Raw genomic sequence first — 15,599 nt, forward strand, 5'->3', positions numbered from 1 at the left:
CATTCACGTAGATATGCAATGTTGAGATTATATTTGAGCAAGAAACACCGTTAAACAGAGTTTAAACATAATGAAATTGTGTTTTAAGGTTTTTAAGGCGTGAGAGATTTAAGTTTTCAGGCACAAGACATTATACCAATTGGAAGTTTAATAAAGAATAATTGTATTAAATTATTTATACATCAAAAACTTTGCAGCATAATTTTAGCATTTAAAAAACCTAACCCAATACCTAAATGACCTTAATATATATTAATAAGTAACAAATTAGAAGTTTATTGAAGTAAAAATCATAGTTAATGGTTGGCCAACTGCGGGAAGTGAGCCTTAGAATAAAGTGTGACCATAAATTCTTTCCAACCAGTGCCATTCAACCATTTGGTGAAATTGTGTGGATGCATTTTATCACAATATGTCTCGCAGAGCAATGTCAGATTTTCCCAATATCATGCAGCCCTAATATTTAAGCAAAACAAATATAACAACTGTACTCAAACCCATACCTAATGAATCTAGTAAATCCAAGGATGCTGAGTATTTTTTGTTAGAAATAAATTAATTTATGCCCAATACTTTTATTTTATTAATAATTATTATTTTTATAATTATATTTTTAAATAACACTAAAGAAATATTTAGCAATAATTTATAAATTAAGTTATAATTCAGTATTATAGAATGAGCCAGCAATGCAATTTATATTATAAAATATATCTTGGTATTTCTATTAAACATTGAATAACATAATCACTAATAATAAAACATGAACTCCTGGTTAGATAGTCTGCAATGTCATTTAGTGAAGCTTAGCTTTTTCTCTGTCAGTTAGCTAGACAGAAAAATAAATGTGTCGTGTTTTGTGAGCCAAGCTCGATTGATTGAAATGATTGATTGGCTGGAAAGAAGCATGATGGGTATGCTCTGGATCTGTCCATAAATGGGAGGGCCGTCTCTGACTCTCTCTTCCTTTGTTCTGCTCTTTATGGTCAGATATCTCTTCTATTGCCTTTGTATCTTTTTTTTTCTCTCTAATCATGTGTCGCCACATCGCCTGCGGAGTCATCTTTTTGGTCTTTGTGCTTTTTTTCGACGACCTTTTAAACATTTTCATCCTCTTTGTTTTGTTTTTCATCATCCTTCACTTCACTTCCAGATCATAGCAGATCGTCCATTCTCAAATTGCACTTTTCTTCTGTCCTTCAGATCTATGTCTTCAATGAAAAGATAGTAAATGGCCATCTTCAGCCAAACTTGGGAGATCTGTGTGCCTCTGTGGCCGAAAGTCTTGATGATAAGGTTTGTAACATTCAGTTTGTGTGAGTTCCTGAATGTGTTCAGCAATATGGGGGGGTGATTGCTTTAATAGTGATTGCGTAAAGTTATTTGTTCGTGCATTTGTAGAACGTGTCAGAAATGTGGCTCATGGTGAAGCAGATGACAGACGTCCTGCTGGTGCCAGCAAAAGACACTCTGAAGAGTCGAGTGTCGGTGGACATGCAGATGGCCTTCGTCAGACAAGCCCTGCAGTTTCTGGAGAACAGGTGAGGGGGTTGATGCATTGCTTTTGTTATTTATTATGATGCATATGTTTTTTTTTATTATTGGAATTGGGAAAAGTCCAGCCAGGACTTTTCCCAATCCCAATAATCCACAAAAACATATGCATCATAACTCAGGATGCTCAAATCGCAATGGAGCTACAGTATGTGTCTGTGCACTGCCTATCTATCTGCGCTGACCATTAAAATAGATTTAGTAGTGTAGTAATAGTTCTAGTCGTGTATGTTGACATTCTCATAGTCTTAGAAAATGTACATTTACTGGGATTTTTCTCCACGTTTTCTTGCCTCAAAACTATTGGACATTAAAGCAGTGCTCATTATAAATAAGTACACCGCCTTTCGAAAATGGATATTTTTATCCATTTCTCAGGGAATATAGCCAATAATTTTGGTGCATTTAAATGAAACGTTTTATTAAACAAATATCTTCACTACAATAACAGTGTTCACCAAATTACATTTCTCTTGATTTTTCCTGTTTATTAAAATTTAATTTAATGTTTTTCCCCAACATATTAATTTGGGTGTACTAATTTTTGGGCCATTGTCTTAAGTTTTTTTAGAATAGTTCCAGATTTGCCCTTGATCTAATGTATGCGCACAAATATATTATTGTAAAGCATCTAATAGAAAATATTAATTTAAAAGAGATATCTGTGAGGGGTGTACTTATTTAGGCTGAGCACTGTATAGATCACATCTGAACTATTTAAGCAACTCGATTTTCTACTTACGAAAAATGTTCTTTCAGGCCATAATAATTTGAGTCATTTTTTAATGAGTCAGCCAAACATCTTTCCATATTAACATAACCAGTGCCAAGCCTTCCCCACAATAAAACATATTTTAGAAGAATGTGAATTTTCCAAGACTACTAGACAAGATTTGTACTCTGAGAACAAATCAGAGCTGTTTTTTTTGTATACTGTTTTTATAAATGTGTCCCAGGGAAGATTTGTAAGGTATTTATCATATATAAAACTAAGAAAAGGGTGTCACGGTGGCGCAGTGGGTAGCACAATTGCCTCACAGCAAGAAGGTTGCTGGTTCAAGCCCCGGCTGGGTCAGTTGGCAGTTTGCAAGTTCTCCCTGTGTTCATGTGGGTTTCCCCCACAAGTCCAAAGACATGCGCTATAGTTGAATTGGGTAAGCTAAATTGTCCATAGTGTATGTGTGTGAATGAGTGTATGGGTGTTCCCAGTGATGGGTTGCAGCTGGCAGGGCATCCGTTAGCTTTGAATTTTTTATTTTTATTTTTTTCCAAAAATTTTCTAAATTTTCACAGTATGTCTGATAATATTTTTTCTTCTGGAGAAAGTCTTATTTGCTTTATTTTGGCTAGAATAAAAGCAGTTACATTTTTTTTAACCATTTAAGGGTCAAAATTATTCGCCCCCTGAAGCAAATTTTTATTTAATTGTCTACAGAACAAACTATTGTTTTACAATAACTTGCCTAATTACCCTAACTTGCCTAGTTAACTTAATGAACCTTTAAATTGCCTTTAAATTGTGCTTTAAGTTGAAAGATATCTAGTAAACTATTAAGTACTGTCATCATGGAAAAGATAAAAGAAATCAGTTATAAGAATATAGTTATTAAAACTATTTACCATTAAACAGAAATTGGATAAAAAAATATACAGGGGGCTTTTAATCCAGGAGGGCTAATAATTCTGACTTCAACTGTACATAATATATTTCTATATAAAAAAGTAATGTAAATGAACTGGTGAGAAAGTTTGTGAATCCAGTTGTAAATGGACTGCTTGTCTCTCTTCTACAGCTATAAAAATTACACCATGGTCACTGTATTTGGGAATCTGCATCAGGCTCAGCTGGGTGGAGTGCCTGGGACTTATCAGCTCGTATGCAGCTTCCTGAACATCAAGCTGCCGACGCCACTGCCAGGCATGCAGGTACTGCAGTAAAACGTGCCCTCACCACACTACATCATACAGACTAAACGCCATCACTGCAGATACTCTCGAGTGTGCTTTGCAGCAGTTTAGATAACAGCAGTGGAGTCTCCCTGCATGGGCCAGTAAGCTGCTTATTTCAGATCTGAAAGTAAAAAGGGGGTAAATGAATGTGGTGTGACCCGAGGATAAAGCCTGCTGCGTGTGCACATGTGTAACAGGACGGCGAGGTGGAGGGACATCCGGTGTGGGCTCTGATTTATTTCTGCCTGCGTTGTGGAGATCTGTCTGCCGCTATGCAGGTGGTGAACAAGGCACAGCATCAGCTGGGAGACTTTAAGATCTGGTTCCAAGAATACATGAACAGCCCTGACCGACGGTGAGAACACACACACACACACACACACACACACACACACACACACACACACACACACACACACACACATACCCCAAAAAGTAGATCACATCCTAAGAGGACTGTTTCTCCTCCATTTTTGGGAACTGCTTCTTTCTCTTGCGTGCTTGACCTAGGTTGCTCCTTTTTTGTCTTTCATGCATAAGATTATATTGAAGCTGAATTATTCAGTAAATCTGAATTTCGGAAATTCTTCTCAGTTTGTCGCCAGCCACAGAGAATAAGCTACGGCTGCATTACCGACGTGTACTCAGGAACAGCGCAGACCCTTATAAGCGTGCCGTTTACTGTCTCATCGGCAAATGCGACATCGGCGACAATCATGGCGAGGTTGCTGATAAGACGGAAGATTACCTGTGGCTCAAGGTCAGACATAGTGACTGATTTTGATTGATCAGAGTTTAATATAGTCATTTTTTACTAGCAGATGTTTTGTCTATGTTTGATAAATGAAAAAGAGTGTTTTAGAGATGCTAATAAGAAAGGGATTTATCCAACAAATCTTCTTCATTTGAGTGTTTTAAACGGTGCTGTGTGTCCCGACAGCTGAATCAAGTGTGTTTTGATGAGGATGGCAGCAGTTCCCCTCAGGACAGAATGACTTTGGCACAACTTCAGAAACAGCTGCTTGAAGACTATGGTGAGAATCACAGTGACTAATATAAATAAGCAGGTCATGTATTCATAAAAAAGTGCTATTATGCATTAATTTTTGGTTGCTAATGTACATATTTTTGGCTCAAAGATGAGATATTTTGGTGTTTGTCATAAAATTTACAAAGGTTTAATTCATAAAAATTATATTAAATGCAAGCAAAGTGTTTGCTTTGATTCAATTGAATTGTGAAAATGTTAAAATGTGTAAAATAATCATCTTTTTTTCAGTTATGTAAAAAAAATATTGGTTAGTGTATAGATATAGTCATGTAAAAAATATTGGTTAATGTATAGATATAGTCATGTAAAAAATATTGGTTAATGTATAGATATAGTTATGTAAAAAATAAATGATGTGGTTATTGACCTGCACATAAATATGACCAAGTATTTTGGTATATAAGCTAAGGTTAAAATGAATGACATTTTATTATGGGTGTATTTAAGAAAATTATGTTTAAAATGTCTGATTATATAATTCCAGAAAACTTGCAGACTCGGGAGACTCTTATTTACTGGAGGAAAACTACATTTAAAGCCATATTTCACCTATTGGTTTGATGCTTAAAAACAATGTTTTTTTGTCTTTTTACCCATGTAATCATATCACAAAAAAAATTAAGAGACTTCAAATTGGTTTACTGTATTTACCACTAATAGTAAATGTTTTGGATTACATCTATTTTATAAACTACTGATTCAGCAAGGGTAAATATAATTTATTTCATGTTTCAGATCTTAAATACTGGTAAAAATGTATATATACTGTACATATTTTTACATATAAAACGATTCAAATTATTCCAAAAAGTCATTCCAGTTATCTAAAGAAAGAGGTTTAAATGGGCATTTGAAAAACTAGGAAGTTAGTCAGTATGCAAAACCTCCCATTCAGTCTCTGCCAGTGTGTGCCTAGCCCAGATAAACGTGCATGTCATTGTGCTGTTTTCTCGTGGCTTAAACTTCTCCTCGCCCAGTTTTAAAAAGGCATCCGCTTAGTTTCTTCCACCTGCTTGATGAGTCAGTCTTATCTCGCCGGCGCTCCTGCAGTACACCACATTAAAGACTCGCTCTTTTGCTGATAAGACTCCTTCACTCCCAGCTGCGCTGCCATTACGCTCCATGCAAAGTCGCAGCGGGTCTTTTCAATGCTGCTTTAAGACGTTAGTTTTAACGGCAATTTAAACGAGAGGGGATTATTTCAACTCGCGCAAATGGAAATGAAACAGCCTATTTAAGCACTTCACAGCTGAGGAAGATTTACGTGGAACCTATTACTCGCTTAAAGAAGCATTCAAATTCCGTATGTGACAAATCCATACTGGCTGCATGTGCCCATTGCCAGTGTGTGCTTTATGTGTGTTCTGTAAGTGGTTTTGCTCATAAAGGTGTGTGGCATGAATTGTTTTTTGCAGGTGAGTCCCATTTTTCAGCCAGCCACCAGCCCTTCTTGTACTTCCAAGTGCTTTTCCTGACGGCGCAGTTTGAGGCGGCCATAGCTTTTCTCTTCCGAGTGGAGCGTCTGCGCAGCCATGCGGTTCACGTGGCTCTGGTGCTGTACGAACTCAAACTACTGCTCAAATCATCAGGACAGAGCGCTCAACTCTGTAAGTTGTGACTATTGAGCGTTAAACAAGAACTTAAAAATGTATCTTGTTTGTAATCTTGTTTTTGATCTTTTTTAAAGTGAGTCAAGAAGCTGGAGATCCTCCAATGGTGCGACGGCTAAACTTCATCAGGCTGCTTATGCTGTACACACGCAAATTTGAGTCCACTGATCCGCGAGAAGCCCTGCAGTACTTCTACTTCCTCCGGTAATGGGCATTCTATACTTAAGGGTCATGAAACTCTCCTTTTTCAGTTCAGGTTTACTACAGAATAAAAAAGCAATTTAAATGGGTGTGGAAAGCTGTAAACGGAAGGAAGAGAAGTGGGGGTGATGGGGAAAAGCAGGAGAGAAAGAATGGAGCGAACAAATGTCATCTAACAGTGACCCATAATGACTAAAAATCCACTCAGCAGCACTCAAAATTCAATGGGAAATGCTGATATACTCACATTTTTTTTACATTTCAGTACAGATTTGTAGAATTTAGTATGTTTATTGGCTTTAGAGCTGTAATCGGGCCATAAAAGTTAGACCAGAACCTAACAAGTACATTTTGATTGACAGCTTTTTAAAAACCCGAACAGGTATTTGGCAATAAGGAAATTAAGAGAAAGGCTCTGCAGGAGCCGTAAGGCGACGATGAAGCTAAATAATAAAAGAATAATGCCAACATTAGACTGGATACTCTGACTACTGTGCATTATTCATTTTTGATTGAATAAATGTTTAGTTATAATTTGAAAATCCTTTACTCACCAAGATTATGCTACGTGTTTTTGTGGAGGAACATTATTGATCGGTCCTGGAAAATGACGAGGTCACTCGCTACATTGAAACCGCTGTCATGTAAAATGAAATGAATGTTCTTGGCTGGTGGAAGATGAACAAACAATCCTACCCAAAACTTGCAAAATTAGCCAGATCAGTATTAAGCATCTCGGCCAGAAGCAGCAGCGGTGAAAGGGTGTTCAGTGCTGCTGGACGCACCATCAGTGAGCGCAGGACCGATCAATTCCCACTCCACAAAATCCGCTCTTTTTGACTTCTCTGTCATTGTTTGTTTCACCTTTGCAGTGATGGGGTTTAATGCTGTAACAAACGATTTGATTACTTTCTCACGCTAAACGAAATGCATTAAATGACTGTTCATCTTCAGTTCTAATTGGCATTGCGACTCTTTGTGAACACCTAGCTACTGCACAATCTCACAGCTTGATTGAATAATTCAGAAGCAGTATAGGATAATAAAAAAACCTCAGTCTCATGAATAATAATTAGACACAGATGCATCATCGAAGTACTCACAATCCTATTGTACATCACTACCAGTGACGCTGCACTGATAGAGCTTTTAAACCTGCGAGATGAAACTAGCGGGGAAAGCTCAAAAGCTAGTTATTCCCTACAAGTAAAACTAACAGATGCTAACATTGTCGTTTAACACACATAAAGCTGTAAAAGCCTCATAAAATTTAGTAGAGGATTTCATCACCCTTTAAGTGATGCTATTGGGTCATTTGGAGTAACATACTAAAAGAGCTGATGTTAGATCAGATACGTTAAACAGCTATCAAGGAAGCCTATACAAAGCTATTATGAAATCAGCTTGTTTCCTGTTTGATCAGTGGCTGAACTGTAAGTCATGTCTTTTTCTCTGAATATACTGTGCGGAAATCCCTCTCCGAGAAGAGATTAATGTGTCATGAATAACTCAGAACCTTCCACGAATGATCCATGAATAATTTAACCTGCTTCGTGCACACTGTGGATTCGATGCTAACTCGATCCATTGTTTTAAAAGACCCCACAGCCACTGGTACAAAAAGGAAGCAGTTGATCTTAAGGTCTTTTATCTCAGGGTTTGCATGCATATCACAAAGCGAACATGTTCCTTTGAAGCTTTTATGCTACAAACTGGATAATTGCTGCACTCCAAAAAACTAATAATCACTGCTCTCCTACTGGCCACAGGAATGAGAAGGACAGTCAAGGAGAAAACATGTTTATGCGCTGTGTCAGCGAGCTAGTCATCGAGAGTCGAGAGGTAAGAAACTTTGGGAGCTCATTGGAGAGAAGGGTTTCTGCATACTAACTGCTGTTATCATTACATAATTCCTGTCAATACTTAACTCTCTTCCTACAGTTCGATATGCTTCTTGGAAGACTTGAAAAAGATGGAAGCAGAAAGGTATGTTGGAGGTTTTTGTTGTAATATCACCTGACTGGCAGACAGCGACCGTGCCTACTGTTCATTCTTAGAACCCATTGTGAAAAGCTTGTTAGTTATTTTGTTCGTTCAGCCTTTCAGGGTTGTGTAGAATGTGCTATTGTCTCGCAGGCCTGTACAACACACTCTGGCTTTTCATGCTCAAGGCTTATTGACAAACACCATTGTGCATTCAGAGTCCTCTTTGCTCTAAGCAGTGTTTGTTTGAATCCCTTCAGCCTGGTGTGATTGACAAGTTTGCCGGAGACACGCGGGCCATTATTTCCAAGGTGGCCTCTGAGGCCGAGAACAAGGGATTGTTTGAGGAGGCCGTCAAACTCTACGAGTTAGCCAAGGTAAGATGAGCTGAGACGGACGATTGAGTTTAGCAGTCTCATGATGATTGTGCCTAAAACATTTTTTTTATTTCCTACTCCAGAATGCTGATAAGGTTTTGGAGCTGATGAATAAATTGTTGAGTCCAGTCATCGCTCAAGTCAGCGAGCCTCAGTCCAACAAAGAGCGACTCAAAAACATGGCAGTGGCTATTGCTGAAAGGTGAGCATTACATTTGCATTTAGTCATTTAGCAGACGCTTTTATCCAAAGCGACTTACAAATGAGGACAAAGAAGCAATTTACACAACTATAAGAGCAACAGTGAATAAGTGCTATAGGCAAGTTTCAGGTGTGTAAAGTCTAAGAAGCAAAGCATTAGTAATGGTTTTTTTTTTTGAGAGTACAGTTAGTGGTATAGCCAGAGAGGCAGCTGCAGATTAGGAAGGAAAGTGGAGACTAAATAGGTGAGTTTTTAGTCTATTCTTGAAGACAGCATTAGGAAACTATTAGTATTTCAGTCATACTTTACAATAAGGTTTCTTTAGCTAATGTATTTATTAACATGAGCTAGTTATGAGCAATGCTTGTACAGCATTTATTAATCGCATTGTCCAGTGCATTATCAACATACAAATTCATGCTTGTTTTGCATTAGTTAATGCACCGTGAGTTAACATGAACTAACGACATACAACTGTATTTACATTAACTAATAAATACTGTAATAAATGTATTGTTCATTAGTAAATGCATTAACTCATACAACCTTATTGTAAAGTGTTACCAGTATTTCCATCTAAACATTAAACAAATATTTATTTATGACTAAACTATGACTGATATTCATTATTTATGACTAAATCTAACAATTATGAATTAGGAAGGACTGTTATGTGTTAGGAGTTCTCAAAATTTAAACTTTAGGTATTAGTTGAGCCAAAAATCTAAATTCTGTTATCAATTACTCGCCCTCATGTCATTCCAGTCTCCTGAGACATTTATTCATCTTTGAAAGATATTTTAGATACTATAAAAGAGCGGTCTGAACCTCCATTGACAGCAAAGATTGTGAGACATTTAAAGTCCAGAAAAGGAAGCAAAAACATACAAATCATACAAAGAAACTGGGAATACGACACTTGCATACTGGGCTGTTAAATCTTCTGGCAATACGTCATATTTCCCTATGCACCCTAATGACCAGACCAGAGAAACCACTGGCCAACAAAGTTGTTTTTACGGTTTTGTGGCACACAAAAGTGGTCTTGGAGCTTCGTATGATTACAGTTCAAGCACTGAAGTCATATGACATGTTTGACAATGTTTTTGGCTCCTTTTCTGGACTTTCAACATTGCTGTTTATGGAGGATGAGGGAGCTCTCGGATTTAATCTCGCATATGTTTGCACTATTGCTACTTTATATCTTACAATGAGGATTTATTTCTCCCAGTCATGACTTTATATCACCCAATAGTGACTTCGTATCTCCCAGTTGCTACATTACATTTTCAGTAGTGACTTTACATCTTACTTAAATTCTTTGTTTGTCTCCCAGTTGCTATTTTGGATCTCCCAATAGCAACTTTGTATTGACCTTATTCTTTACATACGAGCAGGTAATGCCATTGGAAGGTTTTTGGCTCAAGGCCTCTGCTCTCATTCACTTCCATAGATTTTTAGATGTTACTAACAGCTTGTTATGCTGCTTCATGTTGCAACCTGATATTTTCATATTATATTATTATTTTTATGCTTATTCATGAACACACTTGTTTGTAGAGCAAGCAGTTTGATCAGTTACTATTCCTAGTCATTTCTCCCATAGGCAACTGAATCGGAAGCTCTAAAACAATCGCAAAAATAAGTTGCAATAAAAAACCGACTTCCGTATTGCAGAAGGTGATCAATATCGTATTTGTAATTGTTTACCTCCAGTTGTGACTTTATATCTCCCAATGCGTTTTAGCATCTCCAAATTGTGGGTTTTTTTGTATCTGCCAGTAGCTACTATATATATCCCATTTGCTGTCATTCATATCTTCTATTAGTGATCTTTGGATCTCCCAGTTGTGACTTTACATCTCCGGTTTGCAACTGTTTGTATCTCCCAGTTGTGACTATCACTACTGTGACTTCATTGACCACAGTTGTAACATTATATCTCTTAGTTGTCTCTTAATAGTTAACAGTTGTGACTTTGTGTCTTCAAACTGCTAATGCAGTATACAGTATTTCTCCTTGATGACTTTACATCTTTTGTATACATTACAACTAAATATCATTTAAGTGCAAATCTTTTAATTGTGAGTTCAAATCTCCCAGTTGTTTCAACGTTTTTCACTATCGCATCTTCATTTATCAGCGTTGCATCCATGTCTCTGTTACATCTTTATATCTTCCAGCTTTATGTCGTCCAATTACAGCTTTGTTTTCTTTAATCAAATTTGTCTCTCTTGCGCCTCAAATCTTTCTTTTGGGGAATTTTCTTTTGCATCATTTGTAAGCCTCTTTGTGTTTAATTAAATGTTATTTATATCTTTTATATTGTGCTTTGTGGCTCATCTAATTTAAAGCAACACCTCACAAATCCTTTTCTTTTTAGCCTGAGTTGAACTGGTCATCATTTTAAAAGTTACATTGTGTGTGTTTTTTTTTTTGTTTGTTTTGTTTTTTGATTGGAGCCTTAAACCCCACTGATATCTTGTATTTGTTGGCTCACAGGTACCGTGCTAATGGTGTAGCTGGAGAGAAGTCAGTGGACAACACCTTCTACCTCCTGCTGGACCTCATGACGTTCTTTGATGAGTATCACGCCGGACACATTGACCGAGCCTACGATGTAAGTCACCTTTAAAGGTCCTGTAAAGTGCTTTGAAATGTGCATTATTCACAAAGAGAGGGTTGGACATAGTGTAGCTCCTCCCCTTTAAAAAACAAAACAGCCAATAGTGTTTTGTTTCATCACAGCTCTGCCAGTGAGAGTGGTTGAGCTCGAGTGCATCAAATGAAAAGCAAACGAGAAGTTTTTGAAGGAGGCGGGGCATGTAAGATACCAGAGAGCATTTGATTGGTTATGATTTGATTAGAAATGAATATGAGGTGATGTGAATAAAACCATTGATCCATTTAGCGGAAGTGACAAACTACAAGCTTGACATGTTTATATCTTCTAAATGTGAATTTTGTCACTGTTTTGGAGCATAATAGCTAATAGATATCTTATAAACTAACAATACTGATACTAATATCTAAAAAACTTTAATTTAATGTTATGGGACCTTTAAAGTCCCGGCTGACCTTCAGCCCATGCTGCTGGTCTTTGACTAATCTTTACTTTTCTCCAATTCTGTGTCAGGTGATCGAGAGGCTCAAGTTGGTTCCCTTAAGTCAGGACAGTGTTGAGGAGCGAGTGGCGGCCTTCAGAAACTTCAGCGACGAGGTAAAGACATCTATAAGAATTAATTACTTAAAAGGATAGTTCTTTTAGAACTAGAATCATTTAATCCCCCTTTACCCTTTATAAGTTCCTTTCTTCTGTTGAACACACAAAAAAAACATATTTCGAAAAGTGTTGGAACTCTGAAACCATTGACTTCTAGAGTGTTTGTTTTTCAGCTATGGATGTCAGTGGTTACATGTTTTTCAGATTTTTTTGTGTGTTCAATAGAAGAAAGAAACTCAAGATTTGGAACCATTTAAGGGAGAGTAAATACATTTTTGGGGGTGAACTATGCCTTTAAGATGATTTCAAATGCTAAAGCTGCTGTGCCTTTATGGGGACTTCAAAATTAACCGGATTTTAGTACATCTCAAATGTTTCTTTATGGCTGGTTTTAAAAAAATGAAAAACTATCTAAAAAATAACAAATAGGCCTTTCTCCAGAAGAAAAAATATTATCGGAAATACTGTGAAAAATTTCTTGCTCTGTTAAACATAATTTGGGATTTTTTATTTTTTTTTAAATGAGGCCTAACTATTGTTAACTGTATATGCTGCAAATGGAGGCCTACATTCACATTACATCTAATTTGTGTCCAACTCTTTCCAGGTCAGACATAATTTGTCTGAAGTTCTTCTGGCCACGATGAATATCTTGTTCACGCAGTACAAGCGACTAAAGGGGGCAGCAGCAGGGACACCAGGAAGACCACAGCGTACACTAGAGGACAGAGACATGGTGAGACATATGGGCTAAAATGAGAACAGTCACTAATGAGTGCGAGTCAGTTATTCACCGGACATCGTTTGACCATCTGCAGTTTCTCATGCAGCTGTTTGTGTTGCTTTTGTCTGCAGCTGCTGCGTATTCAAGCCCGGGCTCTGATCACATTTGCTGGAATGATTCCCTACCGCATGGCAGGAGACACCAGCGCCAGACTGGTTCAGATGGAGGTTCTGATGAACTGAAACGCCACACTTTTATTTAGCTACTCTCCTTCATTGTCCTCATTCCATCTTTATTTTGTCAACTTATGTTTGTATTTTTTTCCATGATTTGAAATAAAAAAATTAAGTTCAGTTCGGTTTCTTTTATCATTTTCTTATGTTATTGTGGCATAATTTAGTTTTTTTGTCTTCATTTTTCTCTTTGTTTTAGATGATTTACCTTTTAGTTGGCATACATTTACAGTTTATCCCTCATGATATCCACTATCAGTCAACACACGCATCTTACGAAGGCCATATTATTCACTGTTTTTGTACTATAGATACTATTTTGTACTATACTATTGTATATAGTACTATAGTACTATAAATACAGATTTGAAAACCGTCTGGAAAAGGCATGGAATTGAATTCGAATTCTAGTTAATATCCATTTTTTAATACACTTTCTACATTATGATTTGCACTTAAATAATAGATTGTTCATTATGATTTGTAAACGAAACACTTTAAAGAGGAAGACTGTACACTATTGTTGATAATCCATTAACAAACATTGACAAATACATTTGTTACAGTATTCATGCATCTGTTAATATTTAATGAGCCTAAACTGACATGAGCTAATGATGAAAAGTTTGGATTGTTAGTAATTAACTGTTAATAAATGACAAAAAATAACTTATGTCAAAGAAATGGTACAAACTCCTTGCATTTCATGTAATCTTCTCACACCCCAGTGATGGACGTTTTTACTATTGTTTTGAAGAAATCGTACATTCGAGACACATTCGTTTGTTTGAATCATTTCATTTGTCCTCGCACTTTAGTAACAGTCGGCTTTTATGCATTCTTTTTAAAAATAATACATTATAAGCTAATTTGTAAGAGTTTGTACAATCTCATCTGTATGATTTTCTGGGAGTATTTTTTTCTCTCTTTTTTTTATTCTAGATTACAAGCTATTTCATGTGAACTTTTTACATCCCGGTGGCAGGCCTTCATGCTTTCTAACTTTTATTTATTTATGTTTTCAATGTGCATTATTGACTAATTTACATGAATTAATACACCCAGCTAATGATTTTTTGGTTTCTAGAATGACAGAAATGTCTGTAGACATTTTCCTTTGCATAAACAGAAGATTCCCTCTAGGTATGGTGAACATTCTTGAAAGATTTTTTTAGTTTTGGAGAAATGTTCTGGAAAATATAGTTTTTGGTTACCAAAAAACAAACTTACAGAGAATGTTCCTGAAACAACCAAATGTTCTCCAATAAATAACCAATTTGGAACTTTCTGTTTGCTGGGCAATTCGATTCATATGTTTTTACATTATCTCAAAGTGATGTTCACATCTCAGTGACTGTTAGGAGTTGGCATTTGTACTTTTATCTAAAATTCATTCATTAATGGCTGATTTGGATGAGCTTGACAGTCTCATTCATTCATTTTCATATTATCTCGATGTGTTCACAACTCAGTGACTGTCAGCAGTGGGCCTTTATATGTTTATCTAAAACTCTTTAGTTGATCATTTCTTTGATTTTTGTATAATCTCATTCATATCTTTTAATATGATTTACTCTCACACTAGTGATCAGGACAGACCTTATGCTTTTTTATCCCCCTAAAATATACATTAAGTGGCAAATTTTTATGATTTTTTTTTCATACAGTTTGAATTATATAAAAAAAATTGCTGTGTCTTCAAACTTATTTATGTTTATATCTCATTTGAATGTTGTTGTACAATCCTCATACCTGAGTGACAGGATTGTGTTTCTAGTGTTTTTTATTTATTTATTTTTTTATCAAACATTAGTGGCTAAATTAATGAATTTCTGATGTTTAATTGTTCAAGTTTATACAAATTAGCCACTAATTCACCAAAACGTACACTGTAAAACCTAGTAAGTTGAGGTAACTCAAACCATTCGCGGAAACTGATTGCAACAAACCATTTAAGTTCAAAAACAATTCCTAATGAGGACTGTGAACTTAATCGATATGAGTAAACGAAGCAATTTGAGCTCAGTAAAACCCAATAATCGAAGAGAACTCAAACTAATCGAGTACTGTAAAACCCAATAAGTTAAGGCAACTCAAACCGATTGCTACAAACCATTTGAGTTCAAAACTAATCTATATGAGTACTGTGAACTTACTCCATTTAAATTGAAGTAATGCATTTATTTAACTCATACCTTCAACACTGAGTTCCAAACTCTTTTTAAATGAGTAGAATTAACTTTCAGTCAATTTTGAGGTAACTACACTCATTTCATTTGATCAAGTTGACTGTTGGGTTTTACAGTGTAGTGCTTAAAAGTTGACTCACTAACTATCAAACAGAACTTGTCAGAATCAGAAAACAGAATCATGTTGTCCCAACACAAATCGATTAAGTAGCCTTAATCGTTTTTACGAATTGACATGGATTGAACATAAAAAAATTAAGTTGTTCCCCCAAAAATTAACAATTGTGTTTTTTCCAACTCAT

The 15,599-nt window shown here is 36.1% G+C and overlaps 1 protein-coding gene across 1 annotated transcript in view; it reads left to right on the forward strand.

Annotated features, from left to right (window-relative positions):
• The window catches only part of nup93 (nucleoporin 93), a 34,101-nt gene extending 20,873 nt beyond the window's left edge, over positions 1-13,228 (forward strand). The window contains exons 7-22 of the mRNA XM_056478525.1: positions 1,204-1,296; positions 1,402-1,541; positions 3,348-3,480; positions 3,702-3,859; positions 4,099-4,264; positions 4,445-4,538; positions 5,971-6,162; positions 6,243-6,369; positions 8,136-8,208; positions 8,308-8,352; positions 8,610-8,726; positions 8,810-8,928; positions 11,431-11,548; positions 12,065-12,148; positions 12,759-12,887; positions 13,007-13,228. Coding sequence (XP_056334500.1) covers positions 1,204-1,296; positions 1,402-1,541; positions 3,348-3,480; positions 3,702-3,859; positions 4,099-4,264; positions 4,445-4,538; positions 5,971-6,162; positions 6,243-6,369; positions 8,136-8,208; positions 8,308-8,352; positions 8,610-8,726; positions 8,810-8,928; positions 11,431-11,548; positions 12,065-12,148; positions 12,759-12,887; positions 13,007-13,117 — 1,899 coding nt within the window. The 3' untranslated portion in view covers positions 13,118-13,228. The remainder of the gene's footprint in view (positions 1-1,203; positions 1,297-1,401; positions 1,542-3,347; positions 3,481-3,701; positions 3,860-4,098; positions 4,265-4,444; positions 4,539-5,970; positions 6,163-6,242; positions 6,370-8,135; positions 8,209-8,307; positions 8,353-8,609; positions 8,727-8,809; positions 8,929-11,430; positions 11,549-12,064; positions 12,149-12,758; positions 12,888-13,006) is intronic.
• The last annotated feature ends 2,371 nt before the right edge of the window (positions 13,229-15,599 follow it).

The sequence above is a fragment of the Danio aesculapii genome, chromosome 18 (assembly GCF_903798145.1).
Source record: "Danio aesculapii chromosome 18, fDanAes4.1, whole genome shotgun sequence".
Lineage (NCBI taxonomy): Eukaryota > Metazoa > Chordata > Actinopteri > Cypriniformes > Danionidae > Danio > Danio aesculapii.